This window comes from Phyllostomus discolor, chromosome 14, assembly GCF_004126475.2.
Source record: "Phyllostomus discolor isolate MPI-MPIP mPhyDis1 chromosome 14, mPhyDis1.pri.v3, whole genome shotgun sequence".
NCBI lineage: Eukaryota > Metazoa > Chordata > Mammalia > Chiroptera > Phyllostomidae > Phyllostomus > Phyllostomus discolor.
The window spans coordinates 28797032-28817360 of record NC_040916.2 but is presented as its reverse complement, the minus strand read 5'-3'; the positions used below and the strand labels follow the sequence as shown (position 1 = coordinate 28817360).

At 53.4% G+C, this 20329-nt stretch overlaps 4 protein-coding genes across 4 annotated transcripts; 3 read left to right on the top strand and 1 right to left on the bottom strand.

Annotated features, from left to right (window-relative positions):
* Positions 1–86: 86 nt before the first annotated feature.
* On the top strand, positions 87–489 carry LOC114489405 (histone H2B type 1-A). Its single transcript, XM_028503357.2, has one exon. It carries the CDS (start codon positions 87–89, stop codon positions 468–470), a length of 384 nt encoding a protein of 127 aa, XP_028359158.1. The 3' UTR covers positions 471–489.
* An 833-nt stretch (positions 490–1322) lies between these two features.
* On the bottom strand, positions 1323–2187 carry LOC114489406 (histone H2B type 1-A-like). The gene has a single exon (XM_028503358.2). It carries the CDS (start codon positions 2185–2187, stop codon positions 1804–1806), a length of 384 nt encoding a protein of 127 aa, XP_028359159.1. The 3' UTR covers positions 1323–1803.
* A 193-nt stretch (positions 2188–2380) lies between these two features.
* On the top strand, positions 2381–2848 carry LOC114489407 (histone H2A, sperm-like). Its single transcript, XM_028503359.2, has one exon. The coding sequence runs from the start codon at positions 2453–2455 to the stop codon at positions 2846–2848; it is 396 nt and encodes a 131-aa protein (XP_028359160.2). The 5' UTR covers positions 2381–2452.
* A 5414-nt stretch (positions 2849–8262) lies between these two features.
* On the top strand, positions 8263–19245 carry SLC17A4 (solute carrier family 17 member 4). The gene is made up of 11 exons (XM_028503430.2): positions 8263–8426; positions 10317–10504; positions 10985–11218; positions 11305–11392; positions 11791–11877; positions 13276–13394; positions 13513–13674; positions 15792–15924; positions 16000–16147; positions 16963–17053; positions 18222–19245. Exons 1-11 carry the CDS (start codon positions 8342–8344, stop codon positions 18354–18356), a joined length of 1470 nt encoding a protein of 489 aa, XP_028359231.1. The 5' UTR covers positions 8263–8341; the 3' UTR covers positions 18357–19245.
* The last annotated feature ends 1084 nt before the right edge of the window (positions 19246–20329 follow it).

The following is a 20329-nucleotide window of genomic DNA, read 5'->3' as shown; positions in this document are numbered from 1 at the left end:
GCGCCATCCTATAAATAGTAGGCTTTTTGCCACCCCCTGCTGTTTGCTGGCCTTTGTCCGTTGTAGTGTTTCGTGTGGCGTTCGTCATGCCGGAGCTGACTTCGAAGGGTGTTATTACTTCCAAGAAGGGCTTTAAGAAAGCTGTAGTGAAGACGCAGAAGAAAGAAGGGAAGAAGCGCAAGAAGACTCGCAAGGAGAGTTACTCAATTTACATTTATAAGGTGTTGAAGCAGGTGCACCCCGACACGGGCATCTCAGCCAAGGCCATGAGCATCATGAACTCGTTCGTTACTGACATCTTCGAACGTGTCGCAGCTGAGGCGTCGCGCCTGGCGCACTACAACAAGCGCTCGACCATCACGTCGCGGGAGATCCAGACGGCCGTGCGCCTGCTGCTGCCCGGGGAGCTGGCCAAGCACGCCGTGTCCGAGGGCACCAAGGCCGTCACCAAGTACACTAGCTCCAAGTAAATAGTTCAGCCACCAGATGAGTCTTGGAATGCAAAGGCTCTTTTAAGAGCCACCTATGTTTCCTTGAGAGAGCTGTGTAGTTACTCAGTCGCTCCCTGTGTTGGTCAGGCTGTATGTAAAACGTTGTCTTATGTCCCCAAGCTCCATGTCAATGGATTCTTAAAGAGCACCAGCATATTTCTGGGCACCCAGAGGCCTTGTATATCAGGAGCAATACTCCAAAGGGAGCCCTCTGGCCCAGATTGGGGACAGTGTACACGGGTGTGTTTGCTGGGGATGACTGTCCATGAGGGGCAGCACGCGTTTCTCTGAAGGCGTGTTTTTCTTTGTACATCTCGGAAAGAAGCCTGGAGCTGTGGAAAGATGTTGGCATTTCAGGAAAGCAGGGTTTAGGGACATTCAGGCTCTTCTCCTGGGACAGTGCTGCTGTACATGGAAGTTGGTTCTGTAGACCAGCCTTGCTGTGCTTAACGGCAAGGATTTCAGGCCCTTGCATTTTGGTCTGATGAAGTCCTCTATGTTTCAGGGCTTTAGGCTCAGGTTGTGGACCCTAACATTGAAACCCTGCAATCTGGGCTAACTACTGGCTAATGATGTACCAGTTGTAAACTAACTCTGGCTCTCCTCTCAAATTTTCTTATGAGTCATGGTATAACTTGTATGATGATGCATCATTGAAAATGGTGTGTGTGTCCTGTTACTGGACCATCTGGACATTTTTAATGTCTCAGAAAGCAGACATTAAAAAAAGTAGTAAGACTGAACTCAACAACCTTAAAAAGAAGGCACCAAAATTACTGCTAGGCAGAAACCTGTGGCAAATAAGCATATGAAGACTTTATTAGGAAAATGTAAAGTAAAACAGTTTCATGCATCTTTCAGGAATGCTGAGTTCCAAAATGTGACCAAATGTTGGTGAGGCTATAAAGGAACAGAACTCACTGCCAGTGGGAAGGCAGACGGGCGGAGCCACATCAGTAGACTTCTAGGCAGACACTAATCATTGTACCAACAACCGTGCTTCCAATATTTACCCAACTCATTTGTAAACTTACTAAATAAAACCTCCTGTAAGTACTTTTGACAGTAAATGATTATAACTGAGTCACACTGGATTACTTGTTCAGAGTTGAAATATGGTTAAATCACCTATTTTGCTTGAATGTAAACGTTAAAATGAATTTGAAAACGAGTGATATACTTACTGGTTAATCTGGCAGGAGTGACAATGTACATCCACATAGACTAACCCATTAAAGACCTAGAGCCCTCTAAAAAATGTTAAGTGGCTCTTAAAAGAGCCTTTGGGTTAAAGCTCAACTGATGGATAAATTTACTTGGAAGTGGTGTACTTGGTAACGGCCTTGGTGCCCTCGGACACGGCGTGCTTGGCCAGCTCCCCCGGCAGCATCAGGCGCACGGCCGTCTGGATATCCCAGGACGTGATGGTCGAGCGCTTGTTGTAGTGCGCCAGGCGCGACGCCTCGGCTGCAAGGCGTTCGAAGATGTCGTTGACAAAAGAATTCATGATGCTCATAGCCTTGGCCGAGATGCCCGTGTCAGGATGCACCTGCTTCAACACCTTATAGATGTAAATTGAATAACTCTCCTTGCGGGACTTCTTGCGTTTTTTCCCTTCCTTCTTCTGCGTCTTAGTTACAGCTTTTTTAAACCCCTTTTTAGAAGTAGCGGGGCCCTTCGCAGTCAGCTCCGGCATGACAGGAACTCACCTAAATATATCTGTCAGCAAACAACTGCCGGGGGCAAAAAAAGCCTGCTATTTATAGGAGGAGCTCAACTGTCAAACTGGATAGCCAACATTTGATTGGATAGTAGGTAATGACGTATATGTAAATTAGGTGATTCCAGAAGTACCTTTTGATTGGGTAGCCGTACATCATCCAGCCAATCAAGTGGCAACTCACAACCTATGGCAGACTATAAGTCTGCTCTGGAGCTACCCAAGAATACCTTTTTCCGTCATGGGAGACGGATCTTCTAACATGCCTGGCGCGGAGCGGCGAAGCAAGACCCGAGTCAAGACTAACTCTCGCTCAATTAGAGCTCAGCTTCAGTTCCCGGTTGGTCGAATCCACCGCCTGCTCCGCAACGGCAACTACGCCGAGCGGGTCGGCGCCGGCGCGCCCGTCTACCTGGCGGCCGTGCTGGAGTACCTGACGGCCGAGATCCTGGAGCTGGCGGGCAATGCGGCGCACGACAACAGGAAGACGCGCATCGTCCCCCACCACCTGCAGCTGGCCATCCGCAACGACGAGGAGCTCAACAAGCTGCTCGGAGGTGTGACCATCGCGCAGGGCGGCGTGCTGCCCAACATCCAGGCCGTGCTGCTGCGCAAGAACACCCAGAGCTACCACTAGAGAGGCTAAAAAGCCACTGTTCCAGGTGGTGAAAGCCAGGGAAAACCTGAGTCTCGGGAAGAAAGAATCAACCCAAAGGCTCTTTTAAGAGCCACTCACTGCTTCCGAGAGAGAGCTTAGGTAAAGGAGCAAGCTGACCGCAGGTCCTAAACCAACTGGAATCTTGAAACTCATCTAGTTCAGACGGTGAGGCTTCTGAAGCTGGTCTCTTCAAAGTGCAATAAGTTGAGCGTAGTTCCTGGTTTGAGTGGTTTGTCGTGTTAACACCAGACAGTTGTCCTGGCACCTCGTGGCCCCAGAAGTGCCATTCTTGAGGAAAGGAGCACGTTCACATTAGCGTTTTCATGACAATTCACAAAATGGAAGTGTGGAATGTCATCCTCGGGTTTGGATTTTACTGAGGGAAGAGTTAGACTAAAGTGGATTACAAAGAAGGGGGGAGGTGTGCAAGTTTGCAGCTTTTGGCTCAGCTTAAAAATGAGAAAGCAGCCAACTTCGGTATTGTACAAAAATCCTCAAAATCCCCCAAGTACGATATAAAACAACAGTGTACATTTAGAAGTACAAAAATCCCCCAAACATGCAGTTTAAAATTACCTTAGTAGTCTGATCATAAAGTAGTACCCAAACCTAAAGAATTGATGTTTTAGAATTACAAGGACATAATTTTTAATAACTTATGTTAGCAAATTAAAAAATACTAATGAAACATGAATTAAGAAAAAAATACAAATTGCTTAAGTTGAACCTAGAAAACTGCAGACTAAGATAAATGGGAAAAACTCAAAAATCAGGTTTCTAAATCTATCCTCTTAGACATTTAAAGAAAAAATCAATCTGTGGCTAATGAAATCATTCCAGATTCTGAAAACAAGTTTTTTATTTTTGAGATGTGACAAAATCTAAAAGAACGAAGCATGCTCAGGGCAGCACAACACACCCGCTGCACATAAGTAATTTATTTACACCCTTCATCGTCTTCCATTAAAACGTCCTGAAGTCCTCCATTCCATGGGGAGCTGATGCAGTCTTTCACACCAGGCACTTTAGTATTGGCTTAGTAGTGGTCTATTTTCCCCCAATAAACATAATTGGTTCTATGCAACATACAAAATTTGCATGGAAATGTCAAGTAAGAGTAGATACATTTATATTTCACCCAAAAATGTCAGTATTAACAAAATCCCCTCCACAATCTTACCGTTAATGTTTTGTCATTCCATTAATTTTCAGCCATTTATTGTTAAAACTTTAAAACAAGTTTGAAAGAATAGTATGATGAACATCCATCTGGCACACATTGTGAAATTTTACTTCTGTCTGCATCCTCTGAAAAGGGATATTCCCTTGAAGAATCGTGATACCATGATCTTACCTAGGAAAGTTACTAATTCCCTGATACCCAGTCTGTTTTCCAATTTCCTTAGTTTTCTGAAAGAAACTTTGTAGCTAGTTTGAAAGAAAACTTTGTAGCTAGTTTTATTTTAGTTTCTTTTCCAATTGAATGGAACATTTGTGCTAACCCCCTACCCAACTCCCCCCAAAATTGTGTTTTATATTTACAATTTGCTAAAAGGCCATATGTACAATAATTATTACCTGTTTTGTAATTTAAAACTGCTTAGCAAAGCATTTGTATATCGCCGTTGTTTCAAAGCAGAAAGTCCACTCACCCGGTGCGCTGCAGAGCTGAACGCTGAAGGCAGAGCCTTGCCCTGGGGAAGCCAGAGCCGCGCTCCGGGCCCGGGGAATGCGGAGCTGGTGGGGAAAGCCTAAATTCCCCAGTGCTTTCTGATCAAGGGTTTTTAAAGGCAAAAATGGAGGGTTAGGGGTCAGGAGTCACCGCAAAGCTGATTGGTTGGCTCTTTGTGCAGGCCTTAGTGATTTTACGTCGTCCCCTTCACGCACTTCCTGACGTCACCGCGTCCGGAGCCTTCGGAACCGATCTCCCCGCGAAGAAGAACTGCGAGTCCACAAAACTCCTTGTGGCTGTGAGTCAGTGGCATCTTTAAAGCGACAAGCAGACACTAAACACGTGGTAACCTCTGCTACTGTTAAAGCCGTCCTTGCGTGGTGCTCAGCTAGCTGCATTTGTCTATGATCTCGAGCAACGTGTGCTTCTGAACACTTTTCCTGGAACTTGCGGTACAGTCAGGCCTCCAGGACATGGCTAACATGCTTAAAAAAAAATCAGTACAAGGGCAAGTTTATTTAGAAAGTGACGGAGGTAGTGAGTGAGCCGTAGAAGAAATGGGCCAAGGAAACAAGTTACAGAAGGCCCAGGAGCCCAGGAAAGTGCGCTCTGAGGCGACTGTGGCCCAGACTTCGGGACGGAGCTCCGAGCAGGCGCGCTGAGGGGAGGCAGAGAGGGCGAGCGCTCTCTCACGCCCCCTTAGTCTTTCGCTGCACGCGCCGGGACAGCAGAATCAGTGGACACATTTCCTCGAAGCCAATACCGACATCTCCAGTAGACTCTACAGTCTAAGGCGGAAACATGTTTGCTGTAGCTGTTTCACCATCACTATCTGATGACATCTCGGGATGCATTCAGCAATGTCAGTCTAGGAATTCTCCAAGCAGTGATTTGTTGCCCTGTATACAGAAACACAGCTAAAGAAAGAACTGAAAACAGAACTTCAGATAGATTACTGTTAAGGCTAGGGGTAAAACAATGCAATCGGTACACCTACCCATTACTTCTCACACATCTACAAAATCTACAGAGATCTGGGAAAACACAGAAAATGTGTATTATTGTGGTAAAGAGAACTCGAAAGACCTTTAGGGAAATTAGCATAAGGTTAGAGGAAATGACATACTTTGATACTTCAGAGTAATCCAGTTAACAGGAGTCATGTGATCTTTGGATTAAGCACATGCTCTCTCTTCTTCCCTCTCTTGAAGGGCAGCCCAGGGTTTCTCTCGCCAGAAAACAGGTAGAGAAATTCTGGGAAACGTGGAGAGAAAATTGAACCACAAATAAATTACACAGAAATACATTTTATTTCTATTCACATAAAAATATAATACGATGAAACCTAATGGAGGAGACTTTGGCTCAAAACTGTGCCAAGTGAGTGGCCTCTCTCTTACCTGAGTTATTGGAAGTCCACTTCAGCAGATGGTGGCATACTTAGTGCACAAGGATGAACTACGATTCAAATGGCCGATATTCAGTAATACGCAGGGAGACGAGTCTTTCGTCTGTACCAGGCAGTTAGATCCAGAGCAACGCACCAGGGTTACCTGAACAGGGAGAGTTCCATATCAGGACTTATTAACTCAAGGAACTGGAGACGGGAGGAGCTGGCTACTAAGGAGTGAAAATATCTCTTAATAGAAGAGGGGGCCGGCAGCAGGGACAGGTCCTGCCTGAGACTGAAGGAGATCGTGGAGACCTTCCAGACCGGTTTGGGACATGGGTGTGAGTGCGGAGGGCTGAGAAGTCCGTGCGGCATTTACACCCAGAGAACCTGCTGGATGTCCCGCCTCAGCCACAGGTGAGGGCGGCTGAGGACCCGAAGTCTGGAGCCCAGGGGAAGCGCAAGCGAGGAAAGGGAGCCACATGGGTCCGCCTCGGGAGTGAGCCTAGGCGGGGAGGGAGTTCAAGGATGGAGTGCTGGGTACACCCGCATGAGATGCTACAGAGAAAATGAGGGTGCAGCTGAGGTTCAGAAAGACCCGCTGATGAGGCACAAGAGCGATCGGGCCTGAACGGCGTGTGACAAGTGCGCAGGACCCTCAGGACCCTGAGGAGTGCGTGGTGACAGCTGTCAGGCACGGACAGAGGACCTGCCTGACGGGGAAGTGCGTGTGGCAGCGCAGAGGACAGGGGCGTCTCTGCCGTGCTCTGTGTGCTGTGAGCGGGCTCAGCAGGGGCTCAGAGGCGAGGACGCAGACGCGAGCAAGCACGGGCCTTCCGAAAGGCTTCGCGCCACAAAGGGCTGGAATCACGAAGTGTCGGTTCTCACGGGAAACTCAGGGCTTTGAGCAAACAAACAGCTGCAGCCAGAAAGCCTCAGCGGCCCCGCACGGTGACTGGCCTGGGTCAGGTCTCCGCCCCGTGGAGAGGGCAGTCCGCGCCACAGGAGGGGGTGAAGGCAGGGCCGTCAGCAGCGCGGGCGCCCCGTCAGGCTCCCACGGGAAGGGACCCCGATGCCGTGGACGGGAGGTCAGGGAGGAGGTGAGTGACCTCTTCTGGGCCTGAAGGGTGAGGAAGTTGCAATGAGCTGGGTCTACCTGTTAATGAAACCAAAAAGTGGAGTTAAAGTTAAACCACTGAGCCAATAAAGCCTACCCATTTTGCAACAACGAGGCTAAAGGTTTGGGGTGATCATTTACCCCTGGGGATTTAAAATTTAGGAAGCTCAGGGAGGTGTTTGCGGGAGGAATGAGGACGCCGCTCTCCGTCTCCCTCAGGTCAGCCTTCCGCCCCCGGCCCCCTGCACCCTGTGCCCACCGCTGGGATGGGGTCCCTTCCCCACGGACAGCGGCCTCATTTGCGGCTTCGGGGCAGAGACTGTGGGGGTGGGGAAGGAGCGCCTCTTTCCCGAAATACTTCTGAAGAGCCAGAGAGGATGCGGCCTTTTCCTAAAGGAAACAGGAGCCCAGAGCTCCAGGGAACAATAACCCGAAAGGGGAGCAGCGGAGGGCCGGAGTTGCTTACCTGAGGCGGCTGTGGGCCAAGCAGCCGTTTCACACCCTGCTTTCTATACTTTCTAGGGTGACTGTCGCCCCAGCGTGGGACCGAGACTAGACGAGCTGCAGCTTGAGGCTCACAGGACATAGCGGACCGGGCCTGGTGGGAGGAGGCGTTATCTGTAACTGGACTTTTAAACCCTGATCACATCCCTGCGGAGTGGTGAAGGCGAAGGCCGGTCTGGCAGAGGAGGAGTCCCGTCCTGGCTGAAAGGTCAGCACGGCTCTGACCCTCCCGCTCCATGGCTCTGGGAAGTAATTAACGAGTGAAGAGTCTGGGGCAGAGGACTTTGTTTTTAAATCTTACCTGACGATATGTGTTTTTTTAATTGGTTATAGAGAGAGAAGAAGAGAGAGAGAGAAGGAGAACATCAATGTGAGAGAGAATCATCCATCAGTTGCCTCTTGTATGCACTCGGACCGGGGATCGAACCCACAACCTAGGTATGTGTGCTGACTGGGGACCGAACCTGCACTCTCCCGGTTTGCGGGACGAAGCCCTAGTCGACCGAGCCGCACGGCCAGAGCTGGGGCGGAGGACGGGTTTGGGGCTGCGTGTAGAGCTGGGTCAGCCGCTCGCAGGCAGGAAGGCCCGGGGCTGGGATCAGGTGGAGGCAGCATGCGCGCTGTTGGCGGCCCTGCGGGACGCCTTCGGGCAGAGGCCCCGGCGGAGACACAGCGAGGGGAAAGGTCAGGGGCCAGGCCCATAGGCCACGGGGTTCTTTCCTTGTCTGTACGTGCTTGCACGTTCTTTCTTTCAGTAGGTAAGGTCTGGACCCCGGAGGGAAGGGCCAGATGTCCACTGGGGCAGACGCCATGGCCGCTGGGGGCGATCGTTCCGGAGACGCCGACGGGCACGTGACGTCAGCCTCGAGCAAAGGTAAAGCCCGCACGCCCCGGTGGTGGGTGGAACTGGGTGCCGGTCCCCTCGGCACCCTCACAGGGGTGTCTAACCTGCAGACCTTGGTGGCCGTGAATGCGGCCCATCACAAGATCGTAAGTGTCCTTAAAACAGCATGACATTGTTTTTGTGATGACATGTCACAAAGCATTTAACGTGTGGCCCAAGACAACGCTGCTCCTTCCAGTGTGGCCCAGAGACGCCAAAAGGCTGGACACCCCACGGCATCTGCTTGTGGCCACCAATTGCCAGGAATTCTATATAGCTTTCGAGAATGTTCACTGAGCATTATTTCGCCTCTTGCAATAAACCCGCAAGTTACATAAAGCAGGTGTGAAGACCTTATCTATAGCTGGAGGAAAAAGGTCAGAGCAGACGCTGTAGAAAATGTGTGATCCAGCTTGACTTTTCTCTGATCTAAGGCGTTAGTTTTCTCCAGGAGGTCAGCTTTTCATAAGACAATGCCCTTTGGAAGGACAACACAAACCAAGACGGAACACTTTGCAAGAGCGAGCATTTTAGCCTGTGTGTCTGCGGGAAGTGAGCAGGTCTTAAGGGAAACGGGGTTCCCCTCCCCCACCCCTCACAGCAGAGCCGGGCCCCATGCATCCCACCTCTCACGTGGCAGTTAGCTGGTGACCTTCTGAGCTGGAGAGAATGTCCTCAGTGTCTTATCTGCAAACTGGAAAAGCCCGACCCTGTGTCTTTGGGTCACACTCATTGCGAAATGTCTAGGAGTCTACCGGGCTCTGCCGTTGGCCAGACTCTCCTGTCTTAGCTCCTTCTCTCTCCAAATGGCAGTTCTGCGCCCAAGTTTCCCACGAGACGTCGCACTGTCGGAGTCCGCGGTCTTGACTCGGTTCTGAGCAGTGTGACCCTGGGCAAGTGACTCACTTTCTGGGCCTCAGTTTCGCTGTTTGTGAAAATGAAGTGGCAGTCCCAGGGCCGAGGTCTTATGGTTTCCACGGGGATGAAATCAGTCTTGGCGTACACACCGTTTAGGACAATGCCTGGCTTGTGGTGCGCACCGGGCAGGCGCCAGCTGCCATTCTTACCTCTCACCCTCTGTCCTGCTCACAACAGCCCTTCGGCAAAGGTGCCACTAACATTGTCACTATGTCACAGGAGCGAGGACTGGCACCGAGAGCCATTAGATGACTCACTGGAGTCAGCCAGGCTCAGGGGCACGTGGCGAGGGTTCAGGCCAGGGCGGTCTGCCTGGCCACCATTGTGTGCACTTCTGGCCATCACCCTGCTGCCCTTGGCTCAGCCCCAGGGACAACAGCACAGTTCCCACGGGTCACTGGCACATGCCGTCCGAGCCCAGGCAACAGTGTCCAGATGCGGTTTAAGAACTTTTGTCCTCCCGCCTCGCCTCCCGTTCAAGCCTCCGCTCCGGCCAACCCCCAAAAAGGCTCACCCGCACCGTCCCCTGGTTGTAGATGCCACTGAAAGCCACGTGCCAGCAGGGCACGTGGGAGGGAGCTGCATTTCATGCCTTCTCTGTCCCATGCTCGGTCCGTGGGCAGTGCACCACTGCTCCTGGCCGCGACCCTCTCCCAATCCACCTCTTCCTGTCCCCATACTCACCAGCGCAGCCTGCAGCCCTGCCTGGGAAATGCCTGTCTGGGGCTCCCCACCCCCACCCAGGCTCCCACACTTCAGTCTCCACGTGGGCACTGGCTCTGCGGGCGGCAAGGGCCCCCGCCTGCCTGGCACACGGGCGCCTGCTGAACGCCACTCCGTCCGTTCTTGCTGCCCTGCAGCCTCACCGGCGCACTCTAGTCCTCTCTCTCCCGGGCTCAGGAAGCAGGGAGGGGAGAAGAGCTCCCTGATTTTAAGACCTTTTGTGTCTTCTTCTCGTCTCAGGCTTTTGTTCGGTCCGACACGGGCTCGCCCTCATCATACAATTTTGTAATTTCACCATGTATGTCCAAAACGTGAACTTGAGCATCACCATGCCCGCGATGGTGAACGGCTCTGTCCCGCCCTGCCTGGCCAACGCGTCTGATGCCCGAGACGCCTGCAACGGAACCCTCCCAGGGCCTCGGGCGGCGGTGAGTGTGGCGCGATGCTGGGCCCTTGCTGTGACTCAGGCGGTGTGGCCACAAAGGCTCCTAGTGCTTGTCACAAGAACGTACTAAGTGGCTAAGGAGATTGTCCCCTCCTGTCGTGTCTGTGAGTGGGACCCGGGACTGAGCTAGAGCGGAGGGAACAGAGCTCACAGCCAGCAGACGTGCATCCGTGGCCGCACAACACGTTGAACGGATCGATGTCGACTTTCCCTTTGCTCCTCCGCTCGCTCACGTCCTTGCCTATGGTGCTTTCGTTCTCCATGGGCTCTCTTCCGTGTCAGCCGGTCAGCTCCTTGTGTGACCAGGAACTGAGAGGTTGGGGGAATTGCCGAGAGAGCAAAAGAGAAGAGAAGGGTCTTTTTATTATTATTATTATTTTTTATTTTAGCCTCTCGAGTCCTCACAATAAAAATCTCAACTCCCTAGTCAATGACTAACAATGGCGGTCTCTCTGTCACCTAGGAGCCCGTGTACAACTGGGACCCGGACATCCAGGGGGTCATCCTCAGCGCGCTCAACTACGGCTCGTTCTTGACTTCGCTCCCCGGTGGCTACCTGGCTGGACTCGTTGCAGCCAAGTACTCGATCGGCACTGCCCTGTGCGTCTCCTCCGTCCTGAGCCTCCTCACCCCATGCGCAGCCGACGCCGGAGTGGCCTTGCTCATCGTCCTCCGGATTGTCCAAGGCATGGCCCAGGTACCGAGGTATTCATTCTCTAAGTACCGGTGCGGTTCGGCCCTGAAATGCGTCAGAGAGCCAGGAGCGGAACGCCTCCTTTTCAGATCATTGTTGTGACAAGTCAGTACGAGGTCTGGCTGAAATGGGCTCCCCCGCTGGAAAGGAACCAGCTCATCATCTTCAGTATCTCAGGTATCGACACCATTACCGTCCCCATGTGTGTGCCGCCCACGAGTGCCCAGGGGTGGCCTGTCACCAGAAGCAGCACACACGCCCCAGTCCTCTGTGTCCCGGCTCGGAAGCACTGCCCTAACCTCTCCTTCTCGACCGTAACTGCCCGCTAACTGGGCAGCACGGTTGTTGTGAGTGCTCTGCCTGCGCTAATTTACCTGAAAGCCGTAAGGCAAATGGAGACACAGACAGGCTAACAGGGTGCCCGCGGTCCCCAGCGACCGAGGGAAGAGGCAGGACTGGCCCTGGAGAGTGCAGGCCGCAGCCCGGAGCTGCCGTCTCGGCACCGTGGCGCGGTCAGTCGGTGGGGAGCACGCGGGGGCCCACGCCCGACCGGGACCTTCTCACCCCGTGTGCAGGCACACCGCTGGGGGCCTTCTCTGTCCTCCTTGCCGGCGGGTTCCTCTGTGAGACCCTCGGGTGGCCTTCCGTCTTCTACATCTCGGGTGAGTGTCTGCTTCCCACACCTCAGAACCGGGTGTTCTGGCAGCAAGGCCCGGACAGCGTTTCGGTGCCATGAGCCACCTGCGATGAACCGCATCCCGACGGGGCTGGAGGTGACCAGGTGCAGAGCTGGCGTGCTGTGAACGTTGCAACACGACGGCCCAGGCTCGCGGCCTGAGCGGTGACTTCGGGGCTTGGTCACCCACCCGCCCGTGTCAAGCTGAACCCACAGTGGGTGCCGGGGGGATTTCCCTCCTGAGCTGTTGAAAACGTTACCATGGCACGATCATCTTGTTAGATACGCTTATTTATTTGGTAGAGTCTTTTGCATTTCTCTTATGATTGCTCCCAGGAGACAACTGTGGGGGCGTGGCCTAACTGCGGGGAAAGCGCTGTGTGGAGCAGAGAGAGCGGAGGCTGCAGGAAGGGGCGGCCCCCAAGGCTCAGGGCCGGACACCCCGCAGAGACCGGCTCTGGAGGCCGCGCACCACGCCCCCCCCTCGTGGACTGGGCCCCCCAGTGGCTTCCGGCTGGTGACTGTGTCTGCTTGACTCTGAAACTGTCTCAGAAAGCCCGTCCGCAAAGTGCCTGATCTCAGGGGGCCTGGGTCCGCTGGGGGTTTTCATCCCCGGATCACGCCTGTAGATCAAGTGTCCCCGTGCCGCGCACGTGGACGGATGGCTGACCGCAGCGCTCTGACCCTCGGAGGCGCCGTCACGGAAACGGCCGCAGGGCTGGGCACGCAGGCGGTTCAGGCAGAGGGGCGGACTCACCGTGCACGTGCTTTTGGGAAGCAGCGAGCAGTTCATGCGAGCTGCAGCGTCACTAAACACTGTGGGTCCACGAGAACATCTTCCTCACTGAGGGTGCCGCCATGCGCATTTTCCTACCCGGCCCTTCCCTCGCGATTTTAAGTTCCCTGGTGGCAAGATGGTGCTTGGGTTCTGCTGTTCTCACAACCTGACAAGCTGCCTGGCCCCGGGTGGCCGGCCTCTGCCGGGGAAGGAGTGCGCCTCGCTCCATGTCCGCATGCCATCCTGGCGATCGGGCTGCGGCTGGCTCTCCGGTGCAGGAGACAGACGTGGGACAAACAGACACCACTGCATGGGGGGGGGGGGCACTTGGCAGAAGCCTGCCCAGCAGGGGGCTGCTGACTGGCACTCTGACCACGAGGGCACTTTCGATCACACGGGGCAAACACACTACACTCTGAACGTCCCCCGTGTCATTGGCCAACGCAAGGGATGCGACCGAGGCCAAAGTCAAGTGGTGGGGACGTGCCCTCCACCTGTGACCAGCCGCTCAGGGTGCAGCCGCAGGGAGGGGTCGGGGGGCCAGTCTCCTGTCAACCCTGGGGACCACCTCCGATCTGAGTCTGGTGCCACCGGGACCTCTTGCAGGTGGGATCGGCTGCGCCTGCGTGTGTCTCTGGTTCCCTCTGGTGTACGACGACCCTGAGCACCACCCGTTCATCAGTGCCCGAGAGAGGGACTACATCGTGCACTCGCTGGCTCAGCAGGTGCCTCGGTGCCCTCCGCGCCCCCTCCCCGAGTCTCTGTGGGTGTCTGGGAGGGAGAGTGTCTCTGGCGGGGACACTGATGTCTGGTTTGCTTTTTTGTTTTTTGTTTTTTTTTTAGGAATGTGTGCCATATCGGTCTCTTCCCATTAAGGCGATGATGAAATCCCTTCCTCTCTGGAGCATTCTGGTGTGTCACTTCACCATGTGGTGGTATTTCAGTATGATGGGGGTGTACTTACCGACCTACCTCCACTCTGTGCTTGCCGTCGACCTCAAGGACGTAAGTCGCGAGAGCCCACCTGTTCTCTCCAAAGGCTTTGTCATGTACATTTTTAGAGGAGGGAGGGAGGGGGAAGGAGAGGGAGAGAAGCATCGACAGCTGGCCTCTCATGTGCACCCTGACCAGGGACCCAACCCACGACCCAGGCATGTGACTGGGAACCGAATTGGTGACCTTTCACTTTGCAGCACCCACACTGGCCAGGGCTCCTCTCTCTCTTCTTGTCACCAAATCAGGGCATTAGGCCCGAACTTTCAAGTACCAAAGGCAACTAGGTTCGCTTGAATTCCGATTCATGTCCGTGTGGCCTCCTGAGCATTGGGGTGGGTGGTCCCAGGTCAGCTGGACATTCAAAAGATGTCACAGATTTTTGAGGGACCCATGAAAACATTCTATGTTGAACCCAATTAGCATTTGCAAATAGGACACTCTGCTGGTGGCACAAGGGACAAAGACCTAACAGGACACATTCAGGCTGTGACAGAATCACAGACACACACTGTAAAGGAGTGTGTGTCATCCCCTATGGGACTGATAGCAAAAACACATGGGGAGTGTTCTTTCAAAACCCCGGGGTTCCAGTCTGACGTGGAGAGAGTGGGGTGCAGAGATTCGCCGGGCCGAGGCTTCCACACAAATCACGTGCTCTGTGCAACTGGCTGGCGGGCGCCTTTCGGCTCTGAGCAGGTGGGTGTCTTAAAAGTGGCAGAGACAACACCAGCGACAGTTCGCTGATCACCGAATCATTGCCACATTCTCACCTTTGTACTCAAACAGCAGTGTTCTCATGTTAACTGGCCTCCCCTGGTGACAGCCCATCAGCTGGCTCAGACAATGACCTCGGCAGAGGTCAGAGTCTGAGACACATGCAGGCAAAGGCGGCAGGCACTGGGCGGAAGGCCCAAGGCCAGGTGGGCGGGCGCCTTCCCAAGGGTGGGGGGTGGTCCAGGAGCAGGCTGCAGGCCAGGGCATCAGAATGGGTGTGGGGGGGAGGCTGGGCAGACTCCCCAAATTCAGAGGCCACACAAGGAGGAGGTGACAGGAGAGCGATCAGAGAGACAAGTTGACACCCGGCGCCCCCGGCTCAGGAAGCCCAGACCCAGGTCCCTTGAGCTCCGTGTGCTTCCTCCTCACGACGACCCATGCCCGAGACGGCATGGGGTCTTCTCCTCGGTAAAATGAACGGCTCAGCCCAGGGGACTGTTGGGTCCTTCCACTGGTCTCCTTTCCTTTTAATTCAGAGCTTGACTCGACAAGGACAGACAGAGCTCAGCGTTTAAAGCAGCTACACAGCAAGGCAAAGAGTGAAGAGTCTTCCTCCGATGCCCGCCCCCCATCTGCCCAGCCTCCCAGCCCGCTGCTCAGAGAGAGCACGCTCTCTGTTCAATCCTCATGCTTTCAGCCATTGAGGGGAACGCCAGCCCACACAAGGGCGTGCTTTTATTTTCCCAACTTTTGTTCCTTTACACAAAAGAGGACGTGCACGCGCAGCTGTTCTTGACACGCTACACCGCGGGGTGCTCGCACGCCAGGGAGCAGCGGAAAGGTCACCGGCCGTGCGAGGGTGGTTTCCGAGCTTTGTCCCTCGTCGGCGCAACTATTTCCGTCTGCACGTCTGGGCCTGGGGGGGAGGGGCAGTGCCGCACGACTGTTCGTGTTTACGTCACCGCGCACGGCGCACGCGCCCGGCGCCCCCAGCGCCCCGTGGGCCGCGGGGAAACGCCGGGGCTCGCCCGTCCGGCCCGCGGACAGAGAAGTCTCGCGGTGTTTGCGCTCGCAGGCGCGGAGGGCGCTTCGATCCGTTTCGGAGCCGCTTGCTTCCCTTCTTGTTCCTCTGCGCGTGGCCTGTGTGCGCCTGCTGGGCGCTCCTCCGTGGGCGGCCGGTTCCCGGGGACTTTGTGCGCGGACGGGCGGTAGCCATTCCTCGTTTTTCTCCCAGACCGGACGGCGTGCACGTTTTCCTTCGGGAAGTATGCCGGCCCGTCCGGTGGCGGGGAGTTTGTGTCGCAGGCGGGTGTCGACGAGGAAAGGCAAGGCCGCGGCGTAGCCAGGGCCCCCGCGGCGGGTCTGTGTCGCGCGCGGGAGGGGACGCGCCTCACTCCCTCTCTGGTCCTCAGAGCGGGTTCCTGTCGGCCCTGGTGATGGCTGCCATCTTCGTCTGCTCCAACCTCGGCGGCGTGCTGGCCGACGCGCTGCTCTCCAGAAAGGTCCTCCGCATCCTCGTCATCAGGAGGCTGTTCACGGCCGTCGGTGAGGACAGGCGCGGGCGCCAGGGTCGGGGAGGAAGCTCGGCAGCCCCTCATCTCTGCCTGTCTTCCTGCGCAGGGGTCCTCGCCTCAAGCCTGTTCACCGTGCTCTTGTCCTGGGCCAGCGGCAGCCGCGGCGTCACCATCGCCTTCCTGATGCTGAGTTTAGTCCCCTGCAGCTTCTGCCACGCAGGAGCCTTTGTCAACTTCATGGACATTGCCCCTCGGTAAGGACCCCCTTGCCTCGGCGTCACTCGTAGAAGCTCAGTCCGGGTCCGGCGTTCCCAAACCTGCTCTGACCGCGGGTCACACGGGCAGCGGCAGGTGGGTCAGGTCACAGGACATGTTGGTACCAGCTTACTTCGAGGGGACTCCTGCAAGGGCCCAAAGCTCGTCAGCTGTTGAGGACGTAGCCCTTCCAGGCAAAGGAGGCGGCAGGCGCCACGTGGCCACGCCTCTGTGCTGGGACACAGCCGTCCCCGGGGTGGGGTCCCTCTGCAGGGCGCGCCCCTCTGGGGTTCAGTAGGCCGAAGGGCACCGCGTGGCACGAGCAACGTTCAGCCCTGGTGCAGGTCAGCGTCAGAGGTGACCACGACTTCCCGGGTGGCTCGGGGTCTCTCCCAGTCCTCGGGCACACTCCATCCTCCACTACCGAACCCAGTAGCTGTGTGGGAGGCCTCTCATCTCCAGGGAGCCGACATCTCACCCAGGGAGGGATCTTGTACCCCCTCAAAGAAGGCTGCCAGGTCAGATGTCATAGCAGAAGCCAAGAGAACATACAACCTAGTTTAAACCGTCTGTGTACATACTTTGTATAAATAGCACTGACTGTTTAGAACAGCTCACTTCTTGGGGGTCCCAGACTCTTGCATGGGGTGACAGCAAACACCTGCTAGTCTGTCTCGCTCAGGTGTGATAAAGTGTGTCAGCGCAAGTCCAGGCCACCCTGGAGACAGGCAGAGGACTTCAGTGGGTCAGCTGAGAGGAGCCTGTGTTTATACTGGGACCCGTGTCTCTCTCTCTCTCTCTCTCTCTCTCTCAGGTACTCTGGCTTTCTCAAGGGGTTGTCACAGATCTTTACTAATCTGTCAGCAGTCATCGCTCCCACCGTTTGTGGATTTTTCATCAGCCAGGTGAGCAGACACTCCAATGAAAGTATCCCTAAGGCGGCCTCCAGAGGGTGCCAGGCAGAAACTAGAGCAAGGGGGCTCTTGGTTCCCTCCTCCAGGAGGCTCAGCCTGAGGCTCTGAAGCCCGAGCACCCTCACGTCTGGGGTGTGGGGTGTGGGGTGAGGGAGAACGCTGGGTCTTACGAGTTCTGGAGCGACAGCACACATCCCTCGTGGAGAGTGGCTGGCCGCTGTGGTTCGCTTGGGCGGGAGGGGGATTTCCTGACACCTGGAAGGTTCCAAGGAGGCTGGAGAGAGGTGGTCCCCCGTGTAGGAGCCCAGCCAATGCACACAGAGCCAGTGAGCTAGAGGCTGAGTGAAGGCGGAGGGAAGGGGCAGCTGCCTCCTTCTGTGTGGCCACCGCGTCCCTGCAGAGACCCCCAGACCGGCCTCGCTTACACGCTGCCTTCACGCTCGAACAGCCTCCCGTCCTGGGAGACACGTTTCAAGCTGTCAGAACCAATTCAACAGGCACCTTAGCACTTCCTCGGAGTCTGTGGGTGACGAGAGACGTGAGGACATTCCCACTCTTCAAGGTCCCTGCGGTTTTCCGCCAGTAGGTCGGGAAGAGGGAGACTGACAGGGAACGGTATTCTTTGGACATCACGTCCTTTGTCATTTGAAGCTGCAGTTCCGAAGGAGCAGGCGGTCAGGGGATGGTTGTTTAAAAGGGAAACCCTCAAGCTGACCTTGTCTCCCTGGTCATTCATTCATTCACTCATTTTGCAAATACGCATCAATGCCGCCCTCAGTGAATGTAACAAAACTTCCTGCCCTTTGAAGCCTGGATTGTAGAAAAGAAGCTGATAGGACAGGAATGAAATTCGTAATGTGGATGGTCCAGTGAGGGGTGGTAACTGTTAGAAGGATAAAGCAGGAGAAGGAAATAAGGCCCACAAGAGGGGTGGGATTCCGTTTTAAATCGGGCGGTCTGGGAAGGACTTGGTGAGACACCCCAGCAGAGGGGAAAGCCAGCACACTGGACGTACCTGCCTGTCCCAGGGACGACCCGGATGCCCACATGGCCTGCGACAGAGCTGGGGAGGTGGCCAGAGGACAGGTGCCACCGCCTTTCTGAGCCAGGAGGGACAGGGGCTTGAAGGCCATCAGTAACCTGTAGTTCCTGTCTGCAGGATGCAGAATCTGGCTGGAGAAATACCTTCTTGCTCTCGGCAGCCATCAACCTCCTCGGGCTGGTCATCTTCCTCATCTTCAGCCGAGCAGACGTGCAGGAGTGGGCAAAAGACCAGATGGTCACCCGCCTGTGAGCGGGTGGGAGACCCCTGAGGTCGTGGGGCTGGCGGACTCTCCCTAGTGAGCAAAGTTTGTAATCTGAAAAGCACAAAATACTGTTAAATTAAAGAAGATTTAAGTGAATGGAAAAGCATCTCGTGTGCAGGGACTGGGAGGTTTGACACTCGTCAAACGGCAGGAACCCTGAAAATGGCCCACAGAGTCACCCCGTCTCGGCCAGCATCGCGGCCGAATTGCTGTTAAGTCATAGGTAAAGAAGACAGATTGTTTTAATATTTGGAAAACAGAAAGAACCAGCGATGTTTCAAAGAACAAAGGCATGATATTATAGTCATCTTCCTCAGTTGACTCAATCCTGTGGAATTAATTCTCGTTGATCTTGAGCTCTTGTGAGGTTGAGGGTGTGTCCATTTTTCCATGAGGCTTCTGTGAATTCTCACCCAGGTCAGCGGTGTGAGGAGGAAGTTACCAGAAACTCGTATTCTAGAATACTCGTTAGATTCATTTCCATGAATTTATCTGGAGATAAATTACTTTTGCAGGAACATTAAACACAACACTTGAACCGAATAAATGACAAAAGTTAAAAACGGTCATGATTGAGATCTGATGACAATTTATTACCATTGACAAGGAAATTTGCATATTTCTGTGATGCATAACATTTTGAGGCAGTTGGCATTATAACTGATAACATTATATCAGGACATATCAGAATTTTAAGAATGTTACACAATTTCTAAACACATAATATGTACCCATACAGACACAATATAAAGAAAGCTTAGAATTACTCATTTTTTTCCAAGGCTTCCCATATAATGTAACCTACATAAGCCTAATTAGTGTAACATTTATCTTATGTGGAGCAAGAGCAACTCCTCGGAGATATTTCAGAGGCTGGAGAACAGCACAGAGGTTATAAAACACTTACCCAGTGGGACTGTTGGCCACGGTGAGACAGTGCTCACAGATGTGATCAAAGTAAGAACGAATGTGCAGGGAAAAACACAAAATGACATAGTTGTGAACAAAACCAAAGATCTGATAAACACAGGAAATTCGCAAAATGTAGAATTCTTTGTGTGTTTTGGGGGGCAGGTTACGTGAACATAAAAAAAGTTATAATCTTCCATTAAGAGCACACTGATAGTCCAAGAAAGCTTTGTCCTTCCAGTAATGAAAAACTAAGTTCCATTTTTACATAAGTATACTGATATTAAAGCTTAATTTTAAAATGCATATAACAATTTAATTTTAGCCAACCTGACCACACTAGGTAAAATTCTTTTTTTTCTTCTGTCGTTCCAACTTTGATTTAATTTGACCTTTTAAGAAAGAGAAAACCAGATTTTAATTTTGTACCAGCTTGCTTCTGATATTTAAAACTCATTAATTTAATTAAATTGATTTTAATATTAGCCATTCCTGATGATATATAAAATTCCTTTCCAGAGATTCCATTTCCTCAAAGCTTCTATAACTTTCTTTTTGAACAAAAACACACCTTCATTTTTTATACCTATTTTTAAAGCCCAAAACATACATGTAACTTCTTTTAGCATATGGAGGTGTGTAGGACAGCCCCGTTTCTCATACCCTGACTTTTTATAATACCTACAAGCACTTGGAGAGCTACGGGCAATGTTTGGGGATCTGTGGTGATGGGATGGCTTTGGCTTGCTTCTGCAGTTGTCTCTGGGAGGCCTGGCACACTGGCCTCTGGCCGACCCACATCCTGATTTTTGGGCGGAGGCCTGGGAATGTGATGAGGAGACAGTGAGGTCTGTAAGGAGGGGATTCTTATTGGGCTTTCATGGTAAGTTTTTCCTGTTTCTCCATCTCATTCAGGAGTCCCTAGGGCTAGCCGATATACAAAAGTCATTTTTAAAAAGATTACTTATTTTTAGAGAGAAGGGAAGGGAGGGAAGGAGAGAAACATCAGTGTGTGTTTGCCTCTCGCGCGCCCCCTACTGGGGACCCAGCC